Source organism: Pagrus pagrus (genome assembly GCF_965226575.1).
Source record: "Pagrus pagrus genome assembly, chromosome: 11".
In the NCBI taxonomy this organism is placed as follows: domain Eukaryota; kingdom Metazoa; phylum Chordata; class Actinopteri; order Spariformes; family Sparidae; genus Pagrus; species Pagrus pagrus.
In genome coordinates, this window is record NC_140195.1 from 27,524,394 (window position 1) to 27,549,166 (window position 24,773).

The following is a 24,773-nucleotide window of genomic DNA, read 5'->3' on the forward strand; positions in this document are numbered from 1 at the left end:
TACACATTACTTGCTATAATCGGAAAAGCTGCAGGTAGGGCTGGGCAATATGTCCCAATGTTTTTAGGCTATATCACAACACCAACATATATCTCAATATTTTGAAATCCTCTCAAGAGCACTTCATAAAGGCGACAAAATCAAAATATTATGAGATTTTTGACTAAATACCTTAATATCGTGACATTATTGTAAGGATGACTATTGGTACTTTCACAACATATTTACACATTGTGATCTGTGATAAAAACAATCATCAGTAATGTGGATGTAATGATTACGTCAAATATTAGAGCAAGAAGAACAGTTTGGTAAGTTCAGAAAATTACACTTCACTAATGCAGCCTTTAAAACTAGGGAAAAAAAGAGAAGACTTCGGTCATATCACCATATAAAGATATCCAAAATCTCAGATGATATATGGTCTCATATCAAGATAATGATATAATATCAATATAGTGCCAAACCCTAGCATTGGGATCTTGGGAACCAAAATTTCATGAAAGTCCCAAGACCCATCGGAAAATCTGGCGTCATGGTGGCATTAAAGAAAAGGTCAAGCTTTCTTCCACTTCCAAAGGGGGTACTAAAGATAGAGTTTGGGATCCCCTGGTGGTGCACGGGGATAGGTCAGGTCTGGAGTGGCTCTGAAAAAATAAACAAAAGAATGATAATTGAGACAATGCCACTCTTGTATATCTGATTAATTTCATTATTCTATATGCAACATTTTTGATTTACAAAATGTCCTAAATCACAACTAACATCTGGCATTTTCTCCAAAAACTGATTCTCTACTTAAATCACTCAGTTTATTCAACAGGGAAAACAGTTAGAAGCTTTTGAAACAGGAACTTTTTTCCCCAGAAACCTCTCACTTTTCGTGTTTCTATTCGTGTGCTTGATGTGTACTCCTGGTTTTTGTATTTCAAATACTCAAAATAAAAAGTCCCAAACCTTCAAGATAAAGTGGAGCCTCTCACTCAAACACTAACCAGGTGACATCAGCTAAGTCTTTAAGGGTTCGAGGCCATAGGGGGGGACATTGGAATTGGGCCATGCACTTGGGGTTGTGAGCTGAAGTGTGTGTTCCCGCACCATCAGGTAGAAGACAAGTGTGTCCCACATCTGAAGAATGGCCATCCGGAGGACACTTAACCCAGACTTGACGCACACTTCTCCCAATACCACTTCAGAGTCAAGTGTATCCCACAATTCACCACTGTTTGTTGCTCCACACAAAGGTGCTCAACACCTTTGAGCTGTTTTTAGGAGCAACAAGTATCAATAGATATAAACAAGTTAATCCTGGACTCTTTTATTAATAATATCTAAACACTTCTCATAATTTTCAAAGATGGTTATCACTTTGTATCAAACATCAGTTATCCTTGATGAGTCTGAGAAGAGTTGGACCACATAATAGATACATTAAAAATAATTATTTAATATTATATTATTTTCTAAATGATTTAGAGAAATGTCCTTTTCCTTCCCTGGAAATTGTGTCAGACAAAACTTTATGTACTTTGTACCTGAATTCTTTTAGATGATTACATATAATTGGTTGATCAATAGTACTACTCCTCTCCGCTCTGTCCTTGTTTTTCATCTGATTGTAACTGTAAAAAATAAATACTGTGTGGCTAATCGTATCGGTTTGTCATGTGGAAATAAAATGAAACCAACTAAGCACCTGACCATGTATGTGTTTCATGGAATTTGTGTTTACAGGTCTTGAGGAGTACTGCATGTGCGAAAAAATAGTATACATTGTTTTGTGGATCCAGAGGAAGCTATATGTAATTTTAGAAATTGTCTACAGTGATGTCACTCACTGGCTAAGTTGCATTGTGGGTAATGTAGGAGCCAGATTCAGTGGAATAAAAAAAGCAACGTCTCTGGTTCTGCTGTATCAATTTGGATAATTTATTTTTAGACTATCTGTAATGAGTCTAACAGTGTTCTGGTGTACAATGCTAGACCAGTGGGCTGCTTTTGAAAACCTGGAGCCTACATTAACCACAATGTAACTTAGCCAGTGAGTGTCATTACTGGTGACAACTTATCAGATCACCTGCAGCTTCCTCTGGAGCCACTACTTAATCATATATGCAGTAGTACTCCCCAATGCACTCCTATGTTTTAAGTTTGTGGAGTTACCCTTTAATTATGTATAAGCTTTGAGTTTTAAATGTATCTTTGTTTTTGTTTTTTGTTTTTTTTCCACAGGGGTCCACCAAGTCTCTGACCTATACCAAACAGAGAAACACCCTGCCAAGGTAAAGGTCATCTCATTCATTTCTTCTAATACATGTTGCTGAAGTGCCTGTTGCTCTGTTCCAAAGAAGCACATGCAAATAATGTCTTTGTATTTCCACATCTGCACTGCTCCATACTTGGCTCTAATCACTGTCCTCTTTGTTTCTGCCCTCTTTCACCCATTCCTCAAACTAACAGCCACATCTCCTTCATTCTTTTCTGAAGGTTTAGCATCAATAATGTGATGGAGCAAGATGACTTGAAGATGATCTGATCTTCATGTCACATACAGTCTTTCCTTTCCTTCTCAATTTTCTCTTTCTCTTTGGAGTTTCACCAGACTGTGTGTGAGGGAGCACATTCATGTCGAGCTGCCACATACAACCTGTAGTAACGCTCACATTCTGACCCATGTCCACCTAACCCACCTCTCTGTTCCTCCAGGAGCTTCAGTGTGGACCGTGTGATGGAGAGAGTGATGGAGCGCCACTACGACTTTGACCTGACCTACATCACTGAGAGGATCATCTCTGTTTTCTTCCCTCCGAAGCTGGAGGAGCAGAGATATCGTATCAACCTTAAGGAGGTGGCTGCCATGCTCAAGTCCAAACACCAGGACAAGTTTCTGGTGAGGGAACACAAATTCTCTGTCTGTAATTTGTCTGTGGTGATTTGACCTCCGTCCTTTGAGTATCCAGTTTAGCTTAAGTTGCTTGTTGCACAATAGACAACAGAAACAATGTGTTTTGGCAAAAAGCCACAGGAAACCACAAAATACACACTTAGCATCCCACAAATTAGCAGTCTCTTTGTTTTATTTTTCCAGCTACACCCATGATAAAATAACTGACACGATAAAACTTCTTCTCTGTTTCAGCTCCTGAACCTCTCTGAGAGGCGGCACGATATCACCCGACTCAATCCAAAGGTAGAACTTTTGTATATTCTAATAACTCTGTGTTGGGAATTCAGTTCACAGCCTTTAGTTAAATCTTATTAAACCACATGATCTTTCTCTCCATCTTGACCAACAGGTTCATGACTTTGGCTGGCCAGACCTCCACGCCCCGCCACTGGATAAGATCTGTGCCATATGTAAGGCCATGGAGACGTGGCTGACCTCTGACCCCCAGCACGTGGTGGTCCTGCACTGCAAGGTCAGAGTTCAGGGGGCCACCGGGGATTTTTGGACGGGTGTCCCACTGTTTCCCAGGCTCTGAAACAGGCAGATGTAGCAAAATGTAGTAATGAGTTTTGTTTTGTAGCAAATTAGCAACATTAGTGAATTGGAAATTGGTGCTAATTGTCCATGTTTACTGATGATGATTTAAAATTCACGGTGTTAAAAATGACAACTACATTGGTATTAAATATCATGTACCTGCTTAAAGCAAAGGTTACGTAAAATTGTTTACATGGAGGGAAAAAAAGGATCACAACAGAATTATAGTACACATTTAAAGAGAGTATTTTCGGCATTTTAACAATATGAGTCACAACTCAGTTTATGAAAAACAAACATGTTATGCAATAACCAGTTAACACTGACCATGTGGCCTGTTGACTACCACATATGCTGTCCAGATGGCAGCTGTGCAAGAAGTATTCAAATCCTCTGCTGAAGTGAAAGTAACACTTTAAAAATACTTTGTCACAAGTAAAGATTCTGCCATTAAAATTAATGACTTTCAATTAAATTTAAAGCTAAATTTAAAGTACATTTTTTAAAAACTTTTAGTACAAAAGTTTAAGTCCCTATATTGTTTGGAAGTTTGATCTATAATAATGCATAACAATAAATTGTGTCTTGTATGTAAAACCTTTATCCACAAAATGACCCGTAACTGAATAACGGCCAGATGTAAGTAATGGGGTGAAAAGTTAAATAGTTCCATCTGAAATATAGTGAGGTAGAAGTATAACGTTGCATAAAATAGAAATACTCAGGAAAAGTTCAAGCTTACTTAGTTATATTTAGAGCGACAGTTCACCCCAGGATTAAAAATGATTGTTATTCCTCTTATCTGGGTGCTACTCATCTGTCTAGGTTGTTTTGGTGGAAGTCGCTGAGTTTTTAAGATATCAGATGTAGAGATTTCTGCCTTCTTTCCAGTGTAATAGAACTAGATGGCACTCATTTGATAAACTCAACAGCAATGTCTCTTTGCAAATATCATGACCTGGTTACTCAAGATAATCCACAGAGCTTGTTGTAAGCTGTTACATGAAGGAACTATTTTCTTTAGGTATCATCTCGCAGAAGGAAATGTGCATCTACTAATGGACAAGAGGTTTTTGCTCATGGCAGCGCAGGATGTAATATTAATGGCCTTCTCCTGGCCTGAGTTAGTTAGCTTAGTTAGCCAGCCTCTCATTCATGAGTAGATGCAGGTTTCCTTCTGCTCGTTGATACATAAAGAAAATAGTTCCTACACGAAACTGCTCACAACAATGTCTCTGGATTGTTTTGAGAAACCTGGTCATGAATTCTGGAAAGAAACATTGCTTTTGAGTTTTTCAAATGCAGTTTCTTGGTGCTTTGAGCACCACAAGCAGACTGCCATCTGGAGAAGGCTGACATCTCTACGGCCGGTATCTCCAAAACTCAGCAACTCATACCGAAACAATCTAGATGGATGAAATCACTACAGGTAAGAGGAAAAATATGTATTTTTGATTTTGGGATGAACTATCCCTTTAAGTAAATGCACAACAAGTTTGTTTGTGTCAGTGGTACTTTCTGTAACTGCTCTCATGGATACATCTGAACATGTAAGTCAGTTACAGTTTCTCTGACTCTCTAGTACAAATTGTATCTCTCCAGCCACTATTTCTGATGTGAAACACAATAAATTAAGTTAGATATCGCAGTTAAAACATCACTTGACTAAAACCAAAATTGCAGAGTGCACCATATAATTCAATAAGCCATTTCCACCCTCGTCTGAAAATTAACCGTACAACCTCGATCAAACTCTGTCGATTTCCACGTCGTTCCACATCATTTACTGATTCATTCATGTCACCCTGTCAGCAGAGCCGTGGCTATTTGAACTTTTCCACCGTTACCAAACGGTGACCAGCTAACACTGAGGGCTACCGAGCTCCCATGGCATGTCTGGGCGTTTTATTTATTGGTTTTTGGTCAGGAGAATTTAAATACTAAAACCAGACTACTTCTGTGGTCTGCTGGCTTCCCAGAACATTCCAGCTACAAACGATTCTTTCCCAGCTGCACATCACGCCAGGGACGGGGAAAAAACAAGTTGTTGTCAATGAAGAATCTTTCACAGAGAGCTAAACAAGCTTTAATTTGTGCTCAGTGCAGCGGTGCAGCCTTCTTATTGGCATCTGGAGGGGTCACATTAGGAATCTGAGGCTGGAATGTCTTCGGAATGCGTCAGGAAGTTCGGAGCACCCTGTGTGAAAAAAACACCACAGGGAGCTTTTTAATTTGAGCTCAAACTGCTTGTCCACATCTTTCTGTGTCCCTGCCTCGTCTCTGCCTTCTCTCCAGTCTGTCTGTCTTTCAAATCAAAAATCCGCCCTGCAGTCACAACTCTCAGATGTTACAAGCTGTGAAAATCAGCTGTCTTTAGTAGGAAACCACAGTGCCTGAGGATGAAATTAGCACATGATGACTTTGCCCTTTTTGTTCCCTCTCCCTCCTACAGGGCAACAAAGGTAAAACTGGTGTGATCATTGCAGCCTACATGCACTACAGCAAGATCTCTGCAGGGTGAGTGTGTGTGCTGGAGACATCCAAAGCCACAGTTTGACAGTTTCTTGTTCATCAGAATATCCACACATGGAACACATTGAAGAGTATTAAACTGAGTGAAGAAACATTTTGGACTCATATGCAACTCTTTAAGTATGTCAAATGTGTTTAAACTGTACTGCAACAGTATATCTAGTGGCTGATGTATATGCAGCTCACTGATTTCCATTCAGACTTTGTTGATAAGTCGTTTAGATAAATTAAGCCCAGTGGATTTTGAGCAGGAACAGTGGAAACTGGTTTATCCTGTGGCCAATGCCAGCTGTATCCTCTCCATGTACTTTCTGGCATCTAGAGAGTCTGGTGCAAGTCCCATGATGGAAATTGTTGGCTCAAAGCATGTGTGTGTTTCTGCCTGTGTGTGTGTGTGTGTATGTGTGTGTGTGTGTGTGTGTGTGTGTGTGTGTGTGTGTGTGTGTGTGTGTGTGTGTGTGTGTGTGTGTGTGTGTGTGTGTGTGTGTGCTCTCATTAATGTGCAGGGCGGACCAGGCTCTCAGTACTCTCGCCATGAGGAAGTTCTGCGAAGATAAGGTGTCCTCTTCCCTCCAGCCGTCCCAAAACAGGTAGAGGCCACAGGATGAAATGAGGGGAAATTGTGAGGGGGTGAAGGGTGGGGGCGGTGGTTGAGGGTATCCCACATCATAGCAGAGGTTAATGAATGCATCCCTGCCTTAGCATCCTACTTAAGGGAAAAGAAAGAGAAAACAGGTTTTAGCTTCAAGCTCCTCATACATCCCAACTGGATTTGATTTATCGTTAACTTCAGGATTTGGCCTTTTTCGCAGCAGACATTTGAACACGTCACAGAAGAAAAGCACACGTGTAAATAAGTTAATCATGGCGGAACTACATTTAGCTGCTTCAGTTTCAGGGTTATGACATCGTCTATGGTTAACTGGGTCACTTGAATACATCAGAGTCATTGATTAATGTTATTGGTCACACTGCACTTTTACCACTGTGACAGGTCAACATGTCTTCTGTGAAAACAGCAGGTATACAGTCAAAACAAATGTAATGTGATAGCCCTTAAGTGTAAAGTAAGTAATGATAAAATAATAATAAAACATGAAATGGTCAGAGTGAGCCAGCTTTCCCATCATCTTTTCATTGACTGCAAAAACTGTCTAGTTGAGGTAGACTTGTTACACAACAATATGTACATCCTAAAAGATAATGGTATGATACATAATATTTTAGGATAGATTCTCTGCAGCTTCTTTCCGAGAGTTGAAAAGAAAGATGAATACCACTCTTCCCAGTGAGCATTTTTGAAAAGATGTTTAAAAAACAGCTATAATCACCAGTGAAAAGACGTTCAAAACTGCTTCAAAAGTGAAAGTTTTCAATATTTCAATACGTTGAATACATGTTTTAGACATTTAGACCATATTTCCCCACATACTGCATTTAACTTGTTGAAATGAAGGTTAAAAAGAAGTCCTAGGCCTTTTGACCGAATATCACCCAGTCTTTGACTAGAAATCAATGTTGAAATCCCAGTTGTTGCTCACTGGGTCATGTCTGATAGCTAAATATGAAGTTAGAGCCATGAGATAGAAGCACTATGTAGGGGGAAAGTGCTAGCCTAGCACCTAGATTTTAAAAAAGTCTGCCTACCAACACCTCTCACTTGTCATTTATTTAGACCATATACAAACTGTAACAAACATTATCTGTTCATAGCCAAATAACCTTGTGGTGACAACAAAATTTTAGAAAGTCACATGTTGGGCCTAAAAACAACTCCCTGGATTAAACAACTGAGATACAACTTGTTAACACTGATTGATTGAAATGTAGAGGTGCTTTCTGGGTAATTTTGAATAATCCAAACTAGCTGTTTTCCCTGCGCTTCCAATCTTTAGGCTAAATTCAGATATATTAGCATAAGTTAAGCTAATTGTCTGCTGATTTTAGTATACACAGACATAAGACTGCTGTTGATCTTCTAATCTATGAGTGGGAGGGAACATCAAGTCTGGCTCTGTCCAAAAGTATAACCTGTATGATTCAGAGGGGCTATATGGTGGATTTGGTTTGTTCGACAGAACCAGCCATTGTGCCCCTGCTTACAGTCATTACGCTATGCTAAGCTAACTGCCTCATTTCTGTAGCTTCATGTTTAGCGTACATCCATGAGAGTGGTTTCAATCTTTTCATCAAACTCTTGGCAAAGAAGCAAATTAGGATTTTTCCCAAAAATTTGAACTACTCCTTTTTTAAGATTAAAATCCATAGCACATGTTTGTGTCTTACCCCATCTTTCTCAGCAAGAAAAGAACTTAGCTTATTTCCCAAAATATTAAAACTTTTCCTTTGGTAGCTCATGAACATAAAAATTTACTTATGGGAATTTCAGACTCACTTAATAGGTGTCGGTAATCTCACATTGACATTAAAGGCAGAAAAGTGTCTAGTGTCAAGGAAATGACAACAGATTCAAGAATGTTCCTGAATCAAGTTCAACTGTGACAGACGCAAGAAATATTTCCTCAACTGACAACCAGATTTTGGCAAAAGTGAAATAGACTCAGCAAGCTGTATTTTCCTTACCTAACTCTCTCCTTTGAAAAAAAAAAACACTGTTGCTGGCTACCTGACAACAGCATCTTCTGCTCTGAGGCTGTTAGCATTTTTTATACTCGCTTTTAAAGATATTTGTTTCTGATCCTTCTCTCCATCTGTTATTCATCTTCCCCATCCTTATCTCACTGCTTTTATATAATAAGAATCTCTCTTACTCCCTCTCTGTTTCTGTCTTTCAGGTATATCTATTACTTTGGGGGTCTTCTGTCTGGGGCGATCAAGATGAACAGCAGCCCTCTCTTCCTCCACCAGGTTCTCATCCCGTCACTCCCCAACTTCCAGGGCGAAGGAGGTATGAGTGTTTAGTCTTTATAGCCAAATTACTATATATTACCTACTTGATCTGAGATACAGATGCATAATTTCGACTTTATACAGAGAATATACTGAAAGAAAACATATTGCTGACAGTGGAAATGGCAATGGATTGGAGAAACATGTGCACAGCATAAATACAGCATAAACAGTATAAGAATTAAGTTTTTAGTGCATGTGTGGATGGATTTTAAGTTATATTGATAACATTTTTATGTGGACAAATCATTTAAGAAATATAATACATCCACAGAGCTCGTAGAAAGGTGCAGAATAAAAGTAACTCTGTTATTTTAAAACATTTTGATTCTGAATCAATAATTTTAACATTTTTGTCAGATACAAAATGATTGTTTTGATTTGTTTATTTCTTTGTAAGAATTCTGACAGTTGGTTCCAGCTTCTAACAAGGTTTGTGAGCCAGTAGTAAAACGCTGTTGGTATCTGTGTTTTGTCAGCATCACGAGTCTCGGTAGTTGCCAGTTTGTCAGGGAAAAAAAACATGAAATGGCTGAGCTTCACTGAATATGTCTGTCTACTGCCCTAATGTTAACTAGCTAGCATTTGCAACATCAACATTAGCTAGCATTAGCAACATTAACATTAGCTAGCATTAGCAACATTAACATTAGCTAGCTAGCTAATATAACGTCCTTGTGTGCAACGTTAGCTATTGCAAAACATGGACAGGGGGCAGATTATTCGAACATCGGCGGTGTTGTGGTGTGAATGTAATGGTAGGCGGAGACGGAATGCCAAATTTAGTGGCTGAACGTTTTCAATAACACCTTTTTAATGGCAAACAAGCAAGGATTAATAATTTAACATTGTGTTCTCTTACGTGTAGTAGAAGTAACTAACTGTGGCCACTCATTATTTGGACATTACATCACATTGTCTGCAAATACAAACTCTAAGGCATTTCAAGTTGTTTCAAAGGGCCCACATGGCAAAGTTGGTCTGGCCCAGTGATGGGCCACGCAACCAGACACTGGGCAGACACTCAGCTCACGTACAGCAATAAATTACAGTCCAGAGGTGGTCCTGATCTGGTTGCCAGAACACGGGTGCCCATGACATAGCCCTGACATCAGCCAGCTGTGTGAGCTGTCCCTATTCTGGCCCAAAGCCCAGGCCTATGTCTGGGACATAATTCATTGCTGTATGTGGGTTAAGTGTAAGAGGCTGTGTGGCCATCTCCTAGGCCAGACCAACTTTGCTATGTGGGAAGGATGTTTCATTTTCACAAAAAATGTGCATGTTTGATTCATTTTCCCACATGATCCATCTTTTCCTGCATCTCTCCCTCTCACATTTTCAGTGGAATAGACCCAGACATGACGCAGGGAGACATGAACACAATGCACTGAATGGAGACGTACCCTCAGTCTCTGTTCTCCAGTCTGATCTGACAGTGTCTCTGTAGGCAGATAAAATGTACAGTACATATGATGTGATGTTTGTCTTGGCATGGTGCTCTGACAGGCTTTTCCCTGAATCACAGCAATGTTGCCTGCTGACTGCAGCTCTCATAGACGGTCCCATTTACCCTCCGCCCACACAAACTAGTCTGTTTATCTTTAATCTGATGATCAAGTCCAGGAGGCATGGGTGGCAGTCAGCACATTCCTCTGTCTACACGTTGATAATGCTCCCTATGTCTAAATTTCTCTCTCGTCCTCCTAGGTTACTACCCCTTCTTGAAGATCTACCAGTCCATGCAGTTGGTCTACACTTCAGGCATATAGTGAGTCTCTTGCTGTCATATGGCTGTCTCATAGAACAGATAAGCCCAAGAGTGTGTGTGTTGGCTCTTGGGTGTTTTCTGTCATGATCTAAGATTTCAACTCTGACACAGAGTAATCAGAAATGTAAAAAAAAAAAAAAAATCACACAAAGGGTATCTTTCTTCTTCAGTCCAGCTTTTTAACTCTTATCTTGTGTTTTTATTGTTTAGCTCAAGGCCTCTTGAAGTAAATGCATGTTAATACAGCCACTGTCAAGTGAGAAAAGGCAGTGAGAACATACCAACAAACAAATCAATCTTTGACAGTGTCACTCTGTCCATGTTTGGTCACATACTGAATCTGCTTGTACATTGTGTTGTCTGCAGTGACCTTCAAGGCACTGGAGGCAGGCGCCTGTGTGTGACCATCGAACCGGCACTGCTGCTAAAGGGTGACATCATGGTGAGTTCACATGGGAAGGAAATGACAGAGGACCCCTGATATGGGTGGGGTCGTAATCATGACTAAACTTATCTTCAACAGACATAAATAAAACACAAGAAATACCCAAAGATGAATAGTACAAACAGCATACTGAAAAACTTTGGTTAAGTTTCCATGTCTCAGCTCTGAAACATAAATTCTGGTTTGGAAAAACGTTTCCTCACTTTGTTAACAAGGAATCATAATTTGTCCATTTTGTGCAGCCAGTCATTTGGAAAGTGTCGGTGTCACTTATTTTGAAATACAAAGCCTCGAATTTGCTACTCAAACTGCACATTATCCCACACGCATTCACATCTGTCTCTCATCTTCCTTCTCTGCTGCCCTCTGCAGGTCAAATGCTACCACAGGCGAGCCCAGACTGCCGACAGAGACACTGTGTTCAGGTTGCAGTTCCACACCTGCACCATCCACGGATCCCAGCTTTGGTTCGGCAAAGGGGAGTTGGATGAAGCTTGTATTGGTAAGTTTTTGTAGGTGGCAAAAAGGAACTGTGGAGAGAGAATATGATAGTGGGCATTTTGCCATAATGCATGAGAGTTAGCTGTACCTTTTCCACATTGGTCCCACAGTATTTGATAAACATTTCCTCTTGTGGGAAGTGCTGGAGTTGAGCAGGTTTCTGTGTAGCACGGGACATTCTATAGCTGCACTTGTGTCATCTTCTGTATAATATATGAACAGAGTCAGGTCTTCCACAGTACAGCATGATGTTTATTTTGTAAGGCATGGCAACAAAGATGGTGACGGCCACAATACCAAACCTGAGGCTTCAAAATGGTAGTCCACAAACTTTAGGGTGGACAAATGGGTTTACATTTGATCTGAATCCCCTCTTAAGCAGCTATAATCAAACTTTTTATTTTCACAATTGATCACATGTCTACTTGTAATTTAAAAGAGGTCGCACATAGTGATGAATTCACTGAGAAATATCACCTGCAGCTTCCCTCAACTCACTGAACAACTTGTTGTGTTTGTTTGTTTTGTTTTCGGACGCATTAAGAAGCTTCTTTCAGAGTAAAAACTTTAAAAACCTGCACAACCTTCCCAGCAGCACCAAACAGCAGACAGACAAAGTTAGCAACTGCTTGGTGAACATACAATAGCATTTAGCAGCTAAAAGGCAGATATGTTTCTCTGAGCTAAAAGAAGAATGAATATTGGGCTTATTCACTGAGTGGACCAAAGACAATTTAATGCTCTTATTGCTCCGTTTCTGCTCGATGCATGTAGCAACTGTTTGCTAACATGTTAGTCGCATCAATGTGGTAAATGCTAAAACATGATGTAATAGTAGTGCAAGTAGAGTCATGAGTGAGCAAACTGATCCATTAATGTGAGTTACACAGAAATGTTAACCAACATTAGCCACAAAAAGCTAACTGGCCATACCAGATCCTGGAAGGTTTAAGCAACAAACACAAAAGGGTATTGAAGAGAGCGATGCTTTCAAGACTTACATAGTCCCATTTTTTATCCAAGAACAAATGATATCACTCCCTCAAGGCCAGAGCGCATTTTGCCTGGCTTTGCTTACTCGGATACTCTTAAAATATCATTAGAAACAATTTGTTAATTGTTGCGGACGATCACCACATACAACAATTTGACATAATAGCAGCTTTTTGGCAGTTAGCTTTGTATGAATGTATTCACAGTGGTTTACTACCCAGAATGGCCTCATAATAGTGTGGTTGTATACAATAAATCCCTTAATAGTTGTAGCTTAATCCCCATCCTGGATGTAATAACAGCTCTCTGGAGGCGGGTCCATCGAGAATGAGTTGCACTGTATGCAGAGAGCGAGTTTCTCTAACTATCCCTCGGGGAGAGTAATGGAGGCCTAGTGAGCACTGGTCTATGGCTCAAGTCTGTAATGAATATGCTCATTACCTCATTTCCTATTTGGTTTAACTTTCTCTGTAATGACAGAATACGTGTCGCTGAGAAACATGTCTGTGTATGTGGTCGTCCATCCATTACACTAAATGGAGCACTACAAATGTACATAGACACATTGTTGGTTCATGCAACTCAGAACACATCTGTGAAAGGTATTAGTATATTTGATATATGTCGGAGCAGAAACACTGTTTGATTCATTTCTGGGGGGGTCCCCACATCACTGAAGCCTGAAGTCTCTTGACGAGATTAAATTTACATTTAAAGACGTGGAGAGAACTTAAAACTTAAATGAGCATATTTTTATGTTATAAAAAACATTTTTACCATGTGCTTTGAGATTTTTTATATGTATAATATGTATATTATATTTGATCCTTTTCTTCTACCCAGATGAGCGTTTTCCATCTGATGCCACAGTGGAGTTCGTCTTCTCCTCTGGCCCTGAGAGGATCAAAGGTTGGTTCACTCTACCTCAAACTCTTCTGCTGTATATGTAAGATGTTTGCATGAAGATGTCCAAAAACAACTGAACCCTTTTTATATAATTTCTTAAATTGTATACTGACGCGATCCCAAATGCTTTAAAAAATGTTAAAACCCAGAGAAATCCACAGGTTTACTCAAGGTACAGTAATGTGAATAACACTTTAAAACATGCCTCATTCATGAACATTTGTACCTGAGTCATGGCAGTGGTGGTTGTTCAATGGTGTTTAGCACCAACAAAGTGAATTCTCACCTCAACCACGTTACTAGGTGAGTTCGACAGCAGGATCATGGGTGTTTATTCGCCCCCACAGCCATTAGCCACTGAGCAACAGCACATACCGAGGATGTGTGTGTCTGTGTGTTTGAATTCAGATCAACATCTCACTTGACTTCTTTTACCACTCTTCTCTATGTAAAATTATGTTCATGAAGTAAATTTCCCCTTCAGCTACCGTCAGCAGTCAACATTACAGCACATAAACACCTAACAGTGGAGGTCATCTCTGCAGATCGCTGCTGCAGTCGGGTTGAAAATAAATCCAAAAGTTAAAAGTAATCTCTGAGCTCTCCTCCTGTCTGTAAACGACTCTGGTTCAGGGCAGAATCTGATGTGAGACCAGGTGTTTATTCCTCCAAAATGTCTGGCTCTGCACTTGACTCTGTCCCACAGAGGTGGACGACACTGAGCAACAGCTCTGTCCCCCTGCTGCACCTGGCCATTCCCACGCAACACACAGCAAATGTCTTTTGTTATGTTTTGATAGAGAGATCCCTAGCAGCAGAAATGACATATTGTGCATTTGATATTTGTTCTGCTTCAGATGTTTAGTTCATATTTATCAATGCGTAAGGAAGGAAATGATAAGGAAGATAATTTAATGTAAATTAAATGTTTTTCCTCAGGTCGTGAGTACCAGAAGAATGACCCAGCTGTCACAGTCGACTACAACACTGCTGACCCAGTGGTTCGCTGGGATTCCTATGAGAACTTTAACCAGCGATACCAGGACAGCCTGGAGGGTAATTGTTCTCTTCATATTCTGGATCAGTTCTATTTTAAGTAATTACTAATGAAGGATAATTAGAAGAAGTTGGCTTTTTTGCTTAAGCGTCCAGCTCTACTAACCATAGATAGCACCCTTATCCTAGACTGTGTCAATCCAAAAGCAGTCTTAATCTCAAGTATGAATGAAAGTACAACCAAACATATCAGCTGCTGAATTAATTTCAAACCGTACTCATTAGCTATGTATGGAGTCAGTTATGAGCCTGTTTGAGAGCTGATGTTGAGTCTGTCTTTCCGTCTCAGATATTGCCCACACCAGAGGTCCTCTGGATGGTAGTCTCTACGCTCAGATAAAGAAGCGTAGAGGTCCCAGCTCTGGTTCTCTCAGCTCGACCAATGGCAGCAACCCAGCGGCAGGCCTCTCAGAAGATCATCACATCGCTCAAGGTTCTGACTCCGCCCTATCAGCCCATTCCAGCCATTTGAACCAATCATCTGTCCATCCTGAGCACCAGGAGGAGCCTGTTCGCCCACCGCCCCCGACCAGACAGGAGAGAGAGGAGCTTGAACGTCTTCTCGGAGGCATAGAGGGGAACCGAGATGGAGAGCGAGAAACTGCCATCTTGGATGATGGAGATTCTCTTCCCTCTGGGACACTGAGGCTCAATCGGTCCTGTTCCTGCCGGGACGGTTACAGGTCCCAGCGGTGTGCTGAGCCTGGCTGTGACCGCACCCTCCTCATGCCCAATGGTTACTGCCTCGATCGGGCTCCAGGCACCAACGGGCACCACGGGGCAACCCCTTCTGCCAGTCCTAACCCAGCTGCTCCTCCATCACACATGGATCTGTGCCAGCACTACAACCCCCACCCTCACCAGTCCCTTCCACCTCCAGACCTGGTGTGGGACCGCCAGAGTGGCCCGTCGCACTACCTGCACCGCTCCTGCTCGGATACCCCCTCATCTCGACATATGTGTCCATATCCATCACCAGACCTCACCCCTCACTCTCACAACCACCCGCATCACCACCCTCTGTCTGCCCCGGGTCGCCTCTGCTGTCGAGAAGAGGACTACGGCCCCTACCACCACCCTCCTCCACCTCACAGCCACCACCATCCCCACCCACACCACCCCAAACCCTCCACCAGCCCTACCTACCATGATATCATGCTAATGGATGGTCTGCCACCACCTGGCTGCCCTTGCAGAGACTGCAGCATCAGGAGGGAAGACTCTGCGGCCTATCACAGCATGAGGCTGGAGCGAGGGGACAGCTTCCACTGGGACAGAGACACGGAGCTTCAGCAGAGGGAGGTGGGGCTGAGGAGAGCCAGAGAGGCGGAGTTACCCAGAGGGTCAGACCTCCACTGGGAGAGGGATCCTGGGCTGAGACGAGGCAGAGAGTTGTCTCTCCACTGGGAGAGGGACAGGGAGGCAGAGCTGCAGTGGGAGAGGGACAGAGAGGCTGAATATTGGCACAGGAGGGCCACCGTAGCCTCCTACGGCCCACAAGGTCACGATCTTCCAGCCTTTACGTTTGACCCATTGCCATCAGGTCACCCAGCTTATCCAGAGGCGTCGAGGTCCCACGCTCATTCCCACCTTGACCTGAAGTACAGTAGCAGCAGCAGCGGATACCAAACACCCCGCCAAGTGTTCCCCTGCTCGCCCTACCAGCCCTCGCCTTCTGAAAGCAGGGGCTACGCCTCAGGCTACCAGTCCGAGTCCACATCCCCGCTGCCTCCAGCTTCCTCCATGACGGGACCCTGTAGCCATGGCAACGGGCCAGCAGAGCATAACCATAATCACCACCATCACCATCCAGACTCACAGCAGTCATACGGCTCTGACTCACACACTGGTGAGTCACATTAAAACAGAGACACTCAGTATTATGTTGTCCTTCAACAACAGGAACTGGGACTGTATAAATTATCTATAATCAGCAACAGCACACACTAAATAATTTGTGCTTAACTCGACAGATGCCTGACACATTACTCATAATGTCACCCCTTTTTTCTTGAATTTTAACTACACATCAACAGGACATACTGTGACCCCAGCTCATACCTTTGTAAATGTAATCCATTGTTCCCTTCCTTTCCAGACGGCCTAAGAAGCTCTGGTGAAAGTGTGGGCTGGAGGGATCACATCACTCACGGTTCCTTCAAGAGGGTCCACAGAGATGGCCACGCTGCGTGCTCCACGCCGTCTGACATGTCTGGACCGTCCACTCCTGTCCACACCAGCAGCCCTCTACGCACACAGGAAAGGTATTATATTTACTCTTCTACCAAGAGGGAAGACTCTGTCAGTTAGCAGGTGCCATAACTGCCAAGGTTGGCTGCTCAATGCTGACAACATCTGAGCCGGGGAAATACCAATAACTAGGCCTTTGTGGTGACTTGGGCCCCATTTACACCTGGTGACATGTGATCTGTAGCTGGATACATTATCTGGATCATGGCATCTGATCAACAGGCCTTGGCATTAATAACTGATATTAATAAACAAACTTTGGGGCTTTTCCATACACATGTGCTGGCTTGGTTTGACTGGTTTGAATTGACATGTCAGCCCAGTGTGGTGAAGATTTGCATGTGCATTACAACAGTGCAACCACTTGAAGGTGTGTTTTTATTGGTTGTAAATTATCTTCCTTCTCACAGTATTATTGAAAAATAGCAGCTAATTCTGTAGTGAACGCATTTCGTTTCCTATAAAATCTTTTAGAATAAAAGTCCCCCCCATTTATCAGTTATTTAAAAGCTCGTCATCGGTTGGCCACTGTCACAAGACGTCACCACAGCCTGCTTGGATAATGGGTGCGCTTTGGTCCTACTCCAAAGATGGTCCATCCCAGGGGTGGCTTGGCTCAACCTGGGCTGTTAAACTGGTAATGGAAAAGCAAATCAGCGTGACTCAGTTTGACTCGGCATGGCCAAAAGTTGCTGTTGAAAAGCCCCACAAATTATTCTTGATTTGGCCTGCGTTGTGATTGGATCTGGAAGGAGAAGGAGCTGACATATCCAGATAACAGATGCAGATCACATGTTACAACTAGATGAAAATGGGGTATTGATGACTACATATTCAGAAAGAATTTTAGAAACATTCAAATCACAAACAGGTCTGTGAAAGTAATAGTTGTTGTCTGTCTATTTTTAAGCCCAAGTCCAGGAGGGAGAGAGTATGAGATCCGGACCACAGACATCCTCAGCAGTGACTACGAGGCCTCCCAGCCCCAGGACGGACACTATCGTACTGATATTATCGTCCATGAATCCTCTGAAAGCCAAAAAAGCAGCACAGAGCCATCGTCCATGCCTCAGGCCGCCAAAGACACACCAGCCATACCGATACACCCACAACCCCACAACCACTGCACTGCACCAACAGACCCGTCCCCCACCACTCCCCACCAGCAGCACTGTAGCTCAGATACACCCTCAGCTTCAACAACACAGAACACCTCTTCTTTAAACTCTGCAACACCAGCCACAACAAACCAGGGACTCTGCCAGGCTCCTTCATCCCCAGAAAGACTCCCCCAACCTGGCCCCCTCATTGTGCAGACCCCTCATCCTTCAGAGGCTGCTTCCCTGCCTTCCACTGTGGCACAGGAAGTTTCCCAGCCTCAGAGCCAGACCCAAACCCAAGCCTCCGGAATGACAAGGCCGACCCCAGCACAGGTCATCCCATCTTCTCCAACCAGGGAGCCTCACCCAGAAGCCCCAAAACCTACCACCCCTACCCCGAACACCACATCTGCCCCTGCATCTCCAAGCCCAGCAGCACCATCATCCCCCCAGCACATGTCCAGCAGTATGGAGGGCTCCCCGGTCTCTGATGCTCCAGTCCCTGGTTTTGCCACTTTGGGTAGGAGGTTGATGTTGGGTGGGTCTGACCCCCACCATCCGAACCACATCCAGCAGCAAGGCCCCCCACACCACCACTACCCAGGCATGGAGCACAGTGCTGCCGGACAAGCTCCCGCTCAGGACACCAACAAGAGGCCCTGCTACTCCGCTCACACTCCTCAACTCCACCCATCCTCCTACTCCAACTATTCCACCATCTCCATCCCCCTTCCTCACCCCCAACCGCCCCTGCCAGAGAAGCGTCACCCGCCCACCCAGTCAGGTTCACCCATCGATGGCGTGGGAACTCTGAGGCCAGCTGTGGGTCATGTGCCTCCCTCCACCAACAACGCTGCCCAGCATCAGCACCACGTCACATTCTCTCCCACCGTGGGGGAAATTGCTCCCCCTGCAGGCCAAAATGATGGGGAGGCATCTGTGGAGGCTGAGAACGCAAACAGGGTCAGTGTGAAGTTTGTTCAGGACAGTTCAAGGTTCTGGTACAAGCCCGGCATCTCCAGAGAGCAAGGTAGGTCTGAAAGGATGAAACTCTGTATTTACTTTGATGTTCTTTTTTCTTACTTTAGAGAAAAATCTTTGGAGAAAACAGAGGAACACATAGTTTTTTGAGATTTAAAGCACATAAATTCCTAACATTTTGCTTGTGTTTGGTTGTAGCAATCGCAGCTCTGAAGGAGAGAGAGCCAGGGACCTTCCTGATCAGGGACAGCAACTCTTTCCAGGGGGCCTATGGCCTGGCCCTGAAGGTGGCTACACCTCCTCCCAATGTCAGCAACCACAACAGCAAGGGTAAAATAATGTTTACATCATTAAAGGAACAGTTCACCCAGAAATGAAAGTTCATCATGTTCTACTCACCCCCATACAGATGTAAAGTCAGTAGACGTTGCATAGTCCATAAAAGATCTCTGGAGCTTCACAGCAAAACAGAGTTGCAGCATTTTCACAAACAACTGAAGTAGTTGGGGATTTGTTTTAAAAGGCGATTTATGTGACATTTCACTCATTCATCATTTTCCGTGTCCTTGGTAGACAATAAGATTTGCAGTTTGTTTACTGTAACTGTCTTCTGTTACAGTGAGCGACCCTCTGGAACAGCTGGTCAGACACTTCCTAATAGAAACAGGCCCTCGAGGGGTGAAGATTAAAGGATGTCAGAATGAGCCCTACTTCGGTAAGTTTTCCTCCTCAGGCCTTAGGATGCTTTTTAAGTCTTTCTTTCAGGGGAAATATTTTTAGTACCACACATGAGGCACCTGAAGGGAATGTAAAGGAGTTTTACTGTTATCTGTTATCCACAGGGAGTCTCTCTGCATTAGTCTACCAACACTCCATCACGCCCATCTCTTTGCCCTGTGCTCTGAAGATCCCAGAAAAAGGTTGGTTACTACTTTGATTAATCTCCCAATTATTTTCTCAATACATGGTTTTGTCTATGAAATGTCAGGAAAAGTTGTCAAAAAAGGAAAGTGGCTGATTAAGTTTCTGTTTTGGACGTATCAAATAGGGCATGAAATGCTCCTTTAAACCCTACAGTGATAACCTCTACATGTTAGGAGATTAAGTATTTTACCCAAATGCACTTTTATCTGAAATAACTGATTCTTAATCATCCATGTTGTCAGATCTGATAGGAGAGGTGCCGGAGGTTCAACCAGTCAGTAACATCAGCACGGCTGCTGACCTGCTGAAACAAGGAGCAGGTGAGTTCACCATCCTGCCTTCTCTTCCAAAAGCAGTCAAATCATTATGTGTGTATATACAGTACCTTACAGAGGTGGAGTTTATTATTCTTACATTGTACAACCTTTGGCAGAGCTGTAATTTCATACAGAAAAAGTTCCAGTATCAATTAAAAGGTTGTCTAACAACTAGGTTGAAAATAATAAAATAATGCATGTACCAATATTACTACAAATATATGAAAAAGAAAGAGAAAAAAATGCTGAAATAATTCACTTGAACTAAACTTGACTTTTTACGACGACTCCGAGGTCTGTCCTTCGCCTCTCTGCTCATTCTGCTCACGTCTCTCTGTCTGTCCGTCTCCCCTCAGCCTGTAACGTCCTCTACCTGAACTCTGTGGAAACAGAGTCTCTGACCGGCCCCCAGGCCATCGCCAAGGCAACAGATGCTACGCTGGGTCGTAACCCACGTCCTGCTGCCACTGTGGTCCAGTTCAAGGTGACATCGCAGGGCATCACACTGACCGACAGCCAGCGCAGGTAAGAGAAGAACACTTAAAAAAAAAAAAAAAAAAAGTGATATATTTTTGTCTTCAAAACTTACAGTTTGTACTATGACATTATTCTTTACCTTATTCTGAAGTGTAATGACAGTTTGCCTGTGGGGATCACAGTAATTTAATTTCTGAGTGTCCACTCAGAAATACTGCATTACTACTGTACCCTGTAAGGATGAGTTCATCCAAAAAAGGAAATTCAGTCATAATTTACTCACCACCATGCTGATGGAAAGTCAAAACACCCCTTTTTACTCTGAAATCTCCATGTGTTTTTTTCAAATCAATTTCAGATTTTGGGGCTTAGATTACGCCATTTTAGAGCCATTTTTCTGTTGTTGTTTTTTTACATTTGTTTATAGTAGTTGTTTCGGAGAATGCTGCAACACTGTTTAGCTGTGAAACTCCAGAAATGTTTTGTGGACTACAAAACTTTGCCTGACTTTCTATCAGCGTGGGTGTGAGAAGAAAATGACTGAAGTTTCATTTTGGGATGAACAATTCCTTGAATAATGTAGTCAGTGATGACGGACAGCACTGCAGCAGCATCTAAAAGGCTAATGTGCTCTCATCACATTTTAATGATGACTGATTTGGAATTTAAAGGTTTCTTCTATCCTTTCTTGTTTAACCTGTATCCTTCTTCTTCTAGGGTTTTCTTCAGGAGACATTACCCAGTGAACAGTGTAACTTTCAGCAGCATCGACCCTAAGGACAGAAGGTAGGCGACGACAAAGAGCTCAAAGACAATCACGATCTCAGTTGATTGTAGCTGTAGCTAGAGCCAGAAGTCATAAACACATCACCACAGACATTCACTGCACCCATGATCATCCACTGCATTTGTTGCTGTGACCCCTCGCATGGATCTGTCTGTTATGTGCATTTGTTAGTGTGTGAACATGTGAGCGTGCATGTGAGACCAGTCGTTACGTTAGCGAGCACGCCGGCCGAGGCTGCAGCTGCATCAGCTTGTTTGGCAGCTCTGCCCGTGTGTGTGTGTGTGTGTGTCTGAGTCTTGTTTCTGTCTCTCTTGGCTGTAGGTGGACTAACTCAGACAACACCACTGTTAAGTAAGTGCTCTGTTTGTGTTTGAAAGTCAGAGTGCCTGCATGTGTGTCGTGTGTGTTTTAGAAAGGGGTGTGTAGCTTCACCCATGGCTGAGAAGTCAGTGATGTAATTAGAGCCTCTGCATGGCATCAGATTGCGTGAGAGTCTTGGCAAAATCATTCCAGCAAACATGATTTAACAAAGAAAATCAAGTCCCACATGACTTCGTATTACATAATACTAATTCTGTCATTGTAGTTGACTGTAGGCTGATAGAAACACACAGTTGCCTTACTTACATGACAAACTAAATGTTTGTTGAATTCACTTCCTCTGCTCATTAACTTGTCCTCCCCTCCTTTTTCCTCACATCCTCTTTCTCCTCCCCGATCGCTCCCCCCTCTCAGGGTGTTTGGCTTCGTAGCCAAGAAGCCAGGCAGCTTGGCAGAGAACGTTTGCCACCTGTTCGCCGAGTTGGACCCCGATCAACCCGCCTCTGCCATCGTCAACTTTATCAACAAGGTCATGTTGTCGCCGCGCCGGTAGAGGGAGACAAAGAGAGGAGGCTGACTCAGAGCAGTGACATGCAGCGTGTAGTACCGACAAGGCTGTTATTGTGCAGTGATGGCCGAGTGCCACTGCTTGTGTTTTCTGATGTCATCTTTGTTCATATCAGTGGATATGACAAAGATTTTCTTTTCTTTCTTTTAAAGACATTTTAAAGGCAGTTGATCCCTACAGATGGTTTGTACAGTTTCCACTCTTACCCGTGTCCCTAAAGGGTTGGTTGACAGTAAAATAACACTTCATTTCAAATCTCTAATATAGTAAAGGATTATTAGATGAAAAAAACACAGCGTTCAAGCAAAGCCATGATGTATAGTGTTACAGCTCCTCCGGGGACAGGGAGGCTTCAGAAGAAACCTCCACAATCCAAGAAAGAAAAAGCTTGTACATCTACCAGGAGCCTGTGTCATGAAGCAAGATCACTGGGTCATTCAGCTGTTACTGGGCAGAACTTAATGTTCCTGGTATCATGAAGCTGGTTCAGTTCAGAGGATCACATCAAAACCTGTCACCATTGCTACTGTATTCTGACAGGGACAAAATATTGAGTTTCCAATAAAGTGGCATGTAATAAATAACACAAGACTTATTTTTATAGGTCAGTGCAGTCACTTTGGCTGCCACAATAATCATGTCAGAGACAGAAGAAACATTTTTCAGTCCACTTAGGGTTTTAACATAAAAGATGATTATCGATGCAGATTTATTGCGCACACTGTTGCACACATGGATAATAAGCAGTGAGAATGAATGCAACATTTAGGTCCGATAGATCTTATAGATTAAAGTGTGTTTGCAGGTCTTAGTGCCTACATTACCCACAGTGCAACTTAGCCACTGAGTGACATCACTGGAGTCAACTTTTCAGATTACATGCAGCTTCCTCTGGAGCCACAAAAGACTTTATAGTATTTTTTCTGCAGTATTTTATCGTCTTTTGATGCCGTGTGGGCATCTTCATTTCATCTCAAGTCATTAAAGGCCCAGGATTTCACATGACAGATATTTGTATTTCTGACTCTAACAGGCAGGACTCAGTAAGGGTTTAGCAACATGTGAATCAGAATCTGATGTCAGTTGGTGGGTTTTTTGGTCAGTTTGAAACAAATCTGACCCGACCACAACCACACAGATAGACAAATAGAAAAATACAACTGCAGCCAGGTGATAACCAGCTTCATGATACCAGTTGTCCAGGATCTCTCATGTTAGGCTGAGTGAAGCTTCATGATACAGGCTCCTGGTTAAATGATGGTTAAATACAGCTTCTGTCATCGTGGTCAGACTGGTGTTGAGTGTAACAGTGATCATACAGAAGCAGCTTTAAGGACACACACAGACTGTGGAGTGGTTACAAAGAGGACATTTCCTTGCACTGTTTCAGGGCAGCACAGCCTTGTTAATGTTCAACATTTCGACATAATAACTGCCTTTAACAACAGCAGGTGTTTATATTTTGTATTGTTATAAAATCCCTTATTTTTCTCTGTATAAAAAAGTGACCAAAGCCCTGATGATGTAATTGAGTTTCTGTATCTCGAGGTGTTCAGGTATTCTGATGTATGTACAGCATATTTACAGCCACTCTTGCCTTCAACAGCACTTTTATAAGTGTAACACATTTAATCATAATCGACAATCATGTTTTTTTTTCACTCACATACACTTAATAATGGGAGCGAGAGAGAGACATAACTCTAATGAAAGTAAACATGAATGTGACGTTTTTTAACTTTTAACGAGTGTGTGTGCGAGGGAGTGGAGTGTGTGTGTGTGTGTGTCGAGGGTTTTGGTGTGTCGAAGGTGTTAAGGTGAACATGTTGGGTATCGTTACGTCCACTTTTTAAAGACATGTATGTGAAATGGGGAAAAAGCTCGACAGAGAAGGACGTAGAGTGTGAAATCGCACCATTGCCGTGAAATGTTTGGCGTTCACTGCTTCACATGTGACCAAATTCATTATAAAACGTATACACACAGTTATGAAGTTAACAAAGACACACAGGTCAACACACACAAGCAAGGCAGTGACCTAAAGACAGACGTACTTAACCAAAGACAAAGCACTCTTGTATTAATAAGCGTTTATCCAGCTATATTTTTGTACTTATTGCTTCTTGTATTTGTACCATGCATTTATTTAGTGTGTTGCTTTGTTCGGTAAAAACCAAGAAAAACACTACTTGTATTACAGCGATAATATATTGTGGTCTGTTTTCTTGTCGATCTCTATATTATGTAGTAATATATTTTCACATGCAGCTATAGGACAGCGTATGAGACATTAAAAAGGAGACATTTTGTTTGTTTGAAAAAGGATATCATGCTATTTTGTATGCAAAAACATGAAGAATAGAATTAAACTGAAATGATGTGGTACCTGAACTGCTTTTGGGTCTGAGCTTATTTGGGATTCGTGATCGAAGGTCTGCGACTGACTGTTATTT

The 24,773-nt window shown here is 42.5% G+C and overlaps 1 protein-coding gene across 5 annotated transcripts in view; it reads left to right on the forward strand.

The window, feature by feature from the left end:
• tns2a (tensin 2a) overlaps positions 1-24,711 on the forward strand; it is a 64,005-nt gene extending 39,294 nt beyond the window's left edge. For 4 of the 5 annotated variants that reach the window (XM_084368019.1, XM_084368020.1, XM_084368022.1 and 1 more), the window contains 23 exons: positions 2,233-2,282; positions 2,707-2,890; positions 3,140-3,190; positions 3,297-3,419; positions 5,937-6,001; positions 6,523-6,606; positions 8,812-8,924; positions 10,634-10,694; positions 11,061-11,136; positions 11,512-11,641; positions 13,477-13,542; positions 14,479-14,595; positions 14,885-16,444; positions 16,694-16,859; positions 17,756-18,975; positions 19,125-19,256; positions 19,546-19,641; positions 19,769-19,846; positions 20,093-20,170; positions 20,524-20,692; positions 21,362-21,430; positions 21,753-21,782; positions 22,167-24,711. In XM_084368019.1, the coding sequence (XP_084224145.1) occupies positions 2,233-2,282; positions 2,707-2,890; positions 3,140-3,190; positions 3,297-3,419; positions 5,937-6,001; positions 6,523-6,606; positions 8,812-8,924; positions 10,634-10,694; positions 11,061-11,136; positions 11,512-11,641; positions 13,477-13,542; positions 14,479-14,595; positions 14,885-16,444; positions 16,694-16,859; positions 17,756-18,975; positions 19,125-19,256; positions 19,546-19,641; positions 19,769-19,846; positions 20,093-20,170; positions 20,524-20,692; positions 21,362-21,430; positions 21,753-21,782; positions 22,167-22,305 (4,857 nt within the window). In that variant the 3' untranslated portion in view covers positions 22,306-24,711. The remainder of the gene's footprint in view (positions 1-2,232; positions 2,283-2,706; positions 2,891-3,139; positions 3,191-3,296; positions 3,420-5,936; positions 6,002-6,522; positions 6,607-8,811; positions 8,925-10,633; positions 10,695-11,060; positions 11,137-11,511; positions 11,642-13,476; positions 13,543-14,478; positions 14,596-14,884; positions 16,445-16,693; positions 16,860-17,755; positions 18,976-19,124; positions 19,257-19,545; positions 19,642-19,768; positions 19,847-20,092; positions 20,171-20,523; positions 20,693-21,361; positions 21,431-21,752; positions 21,783-22,166) is intronic. The other variant, XM_084368021.1, reaches the window with a different exon arrangement.
• The last annotated feature ends 62 nt before the right edge of the window (positions 24,712-24,773 follow it).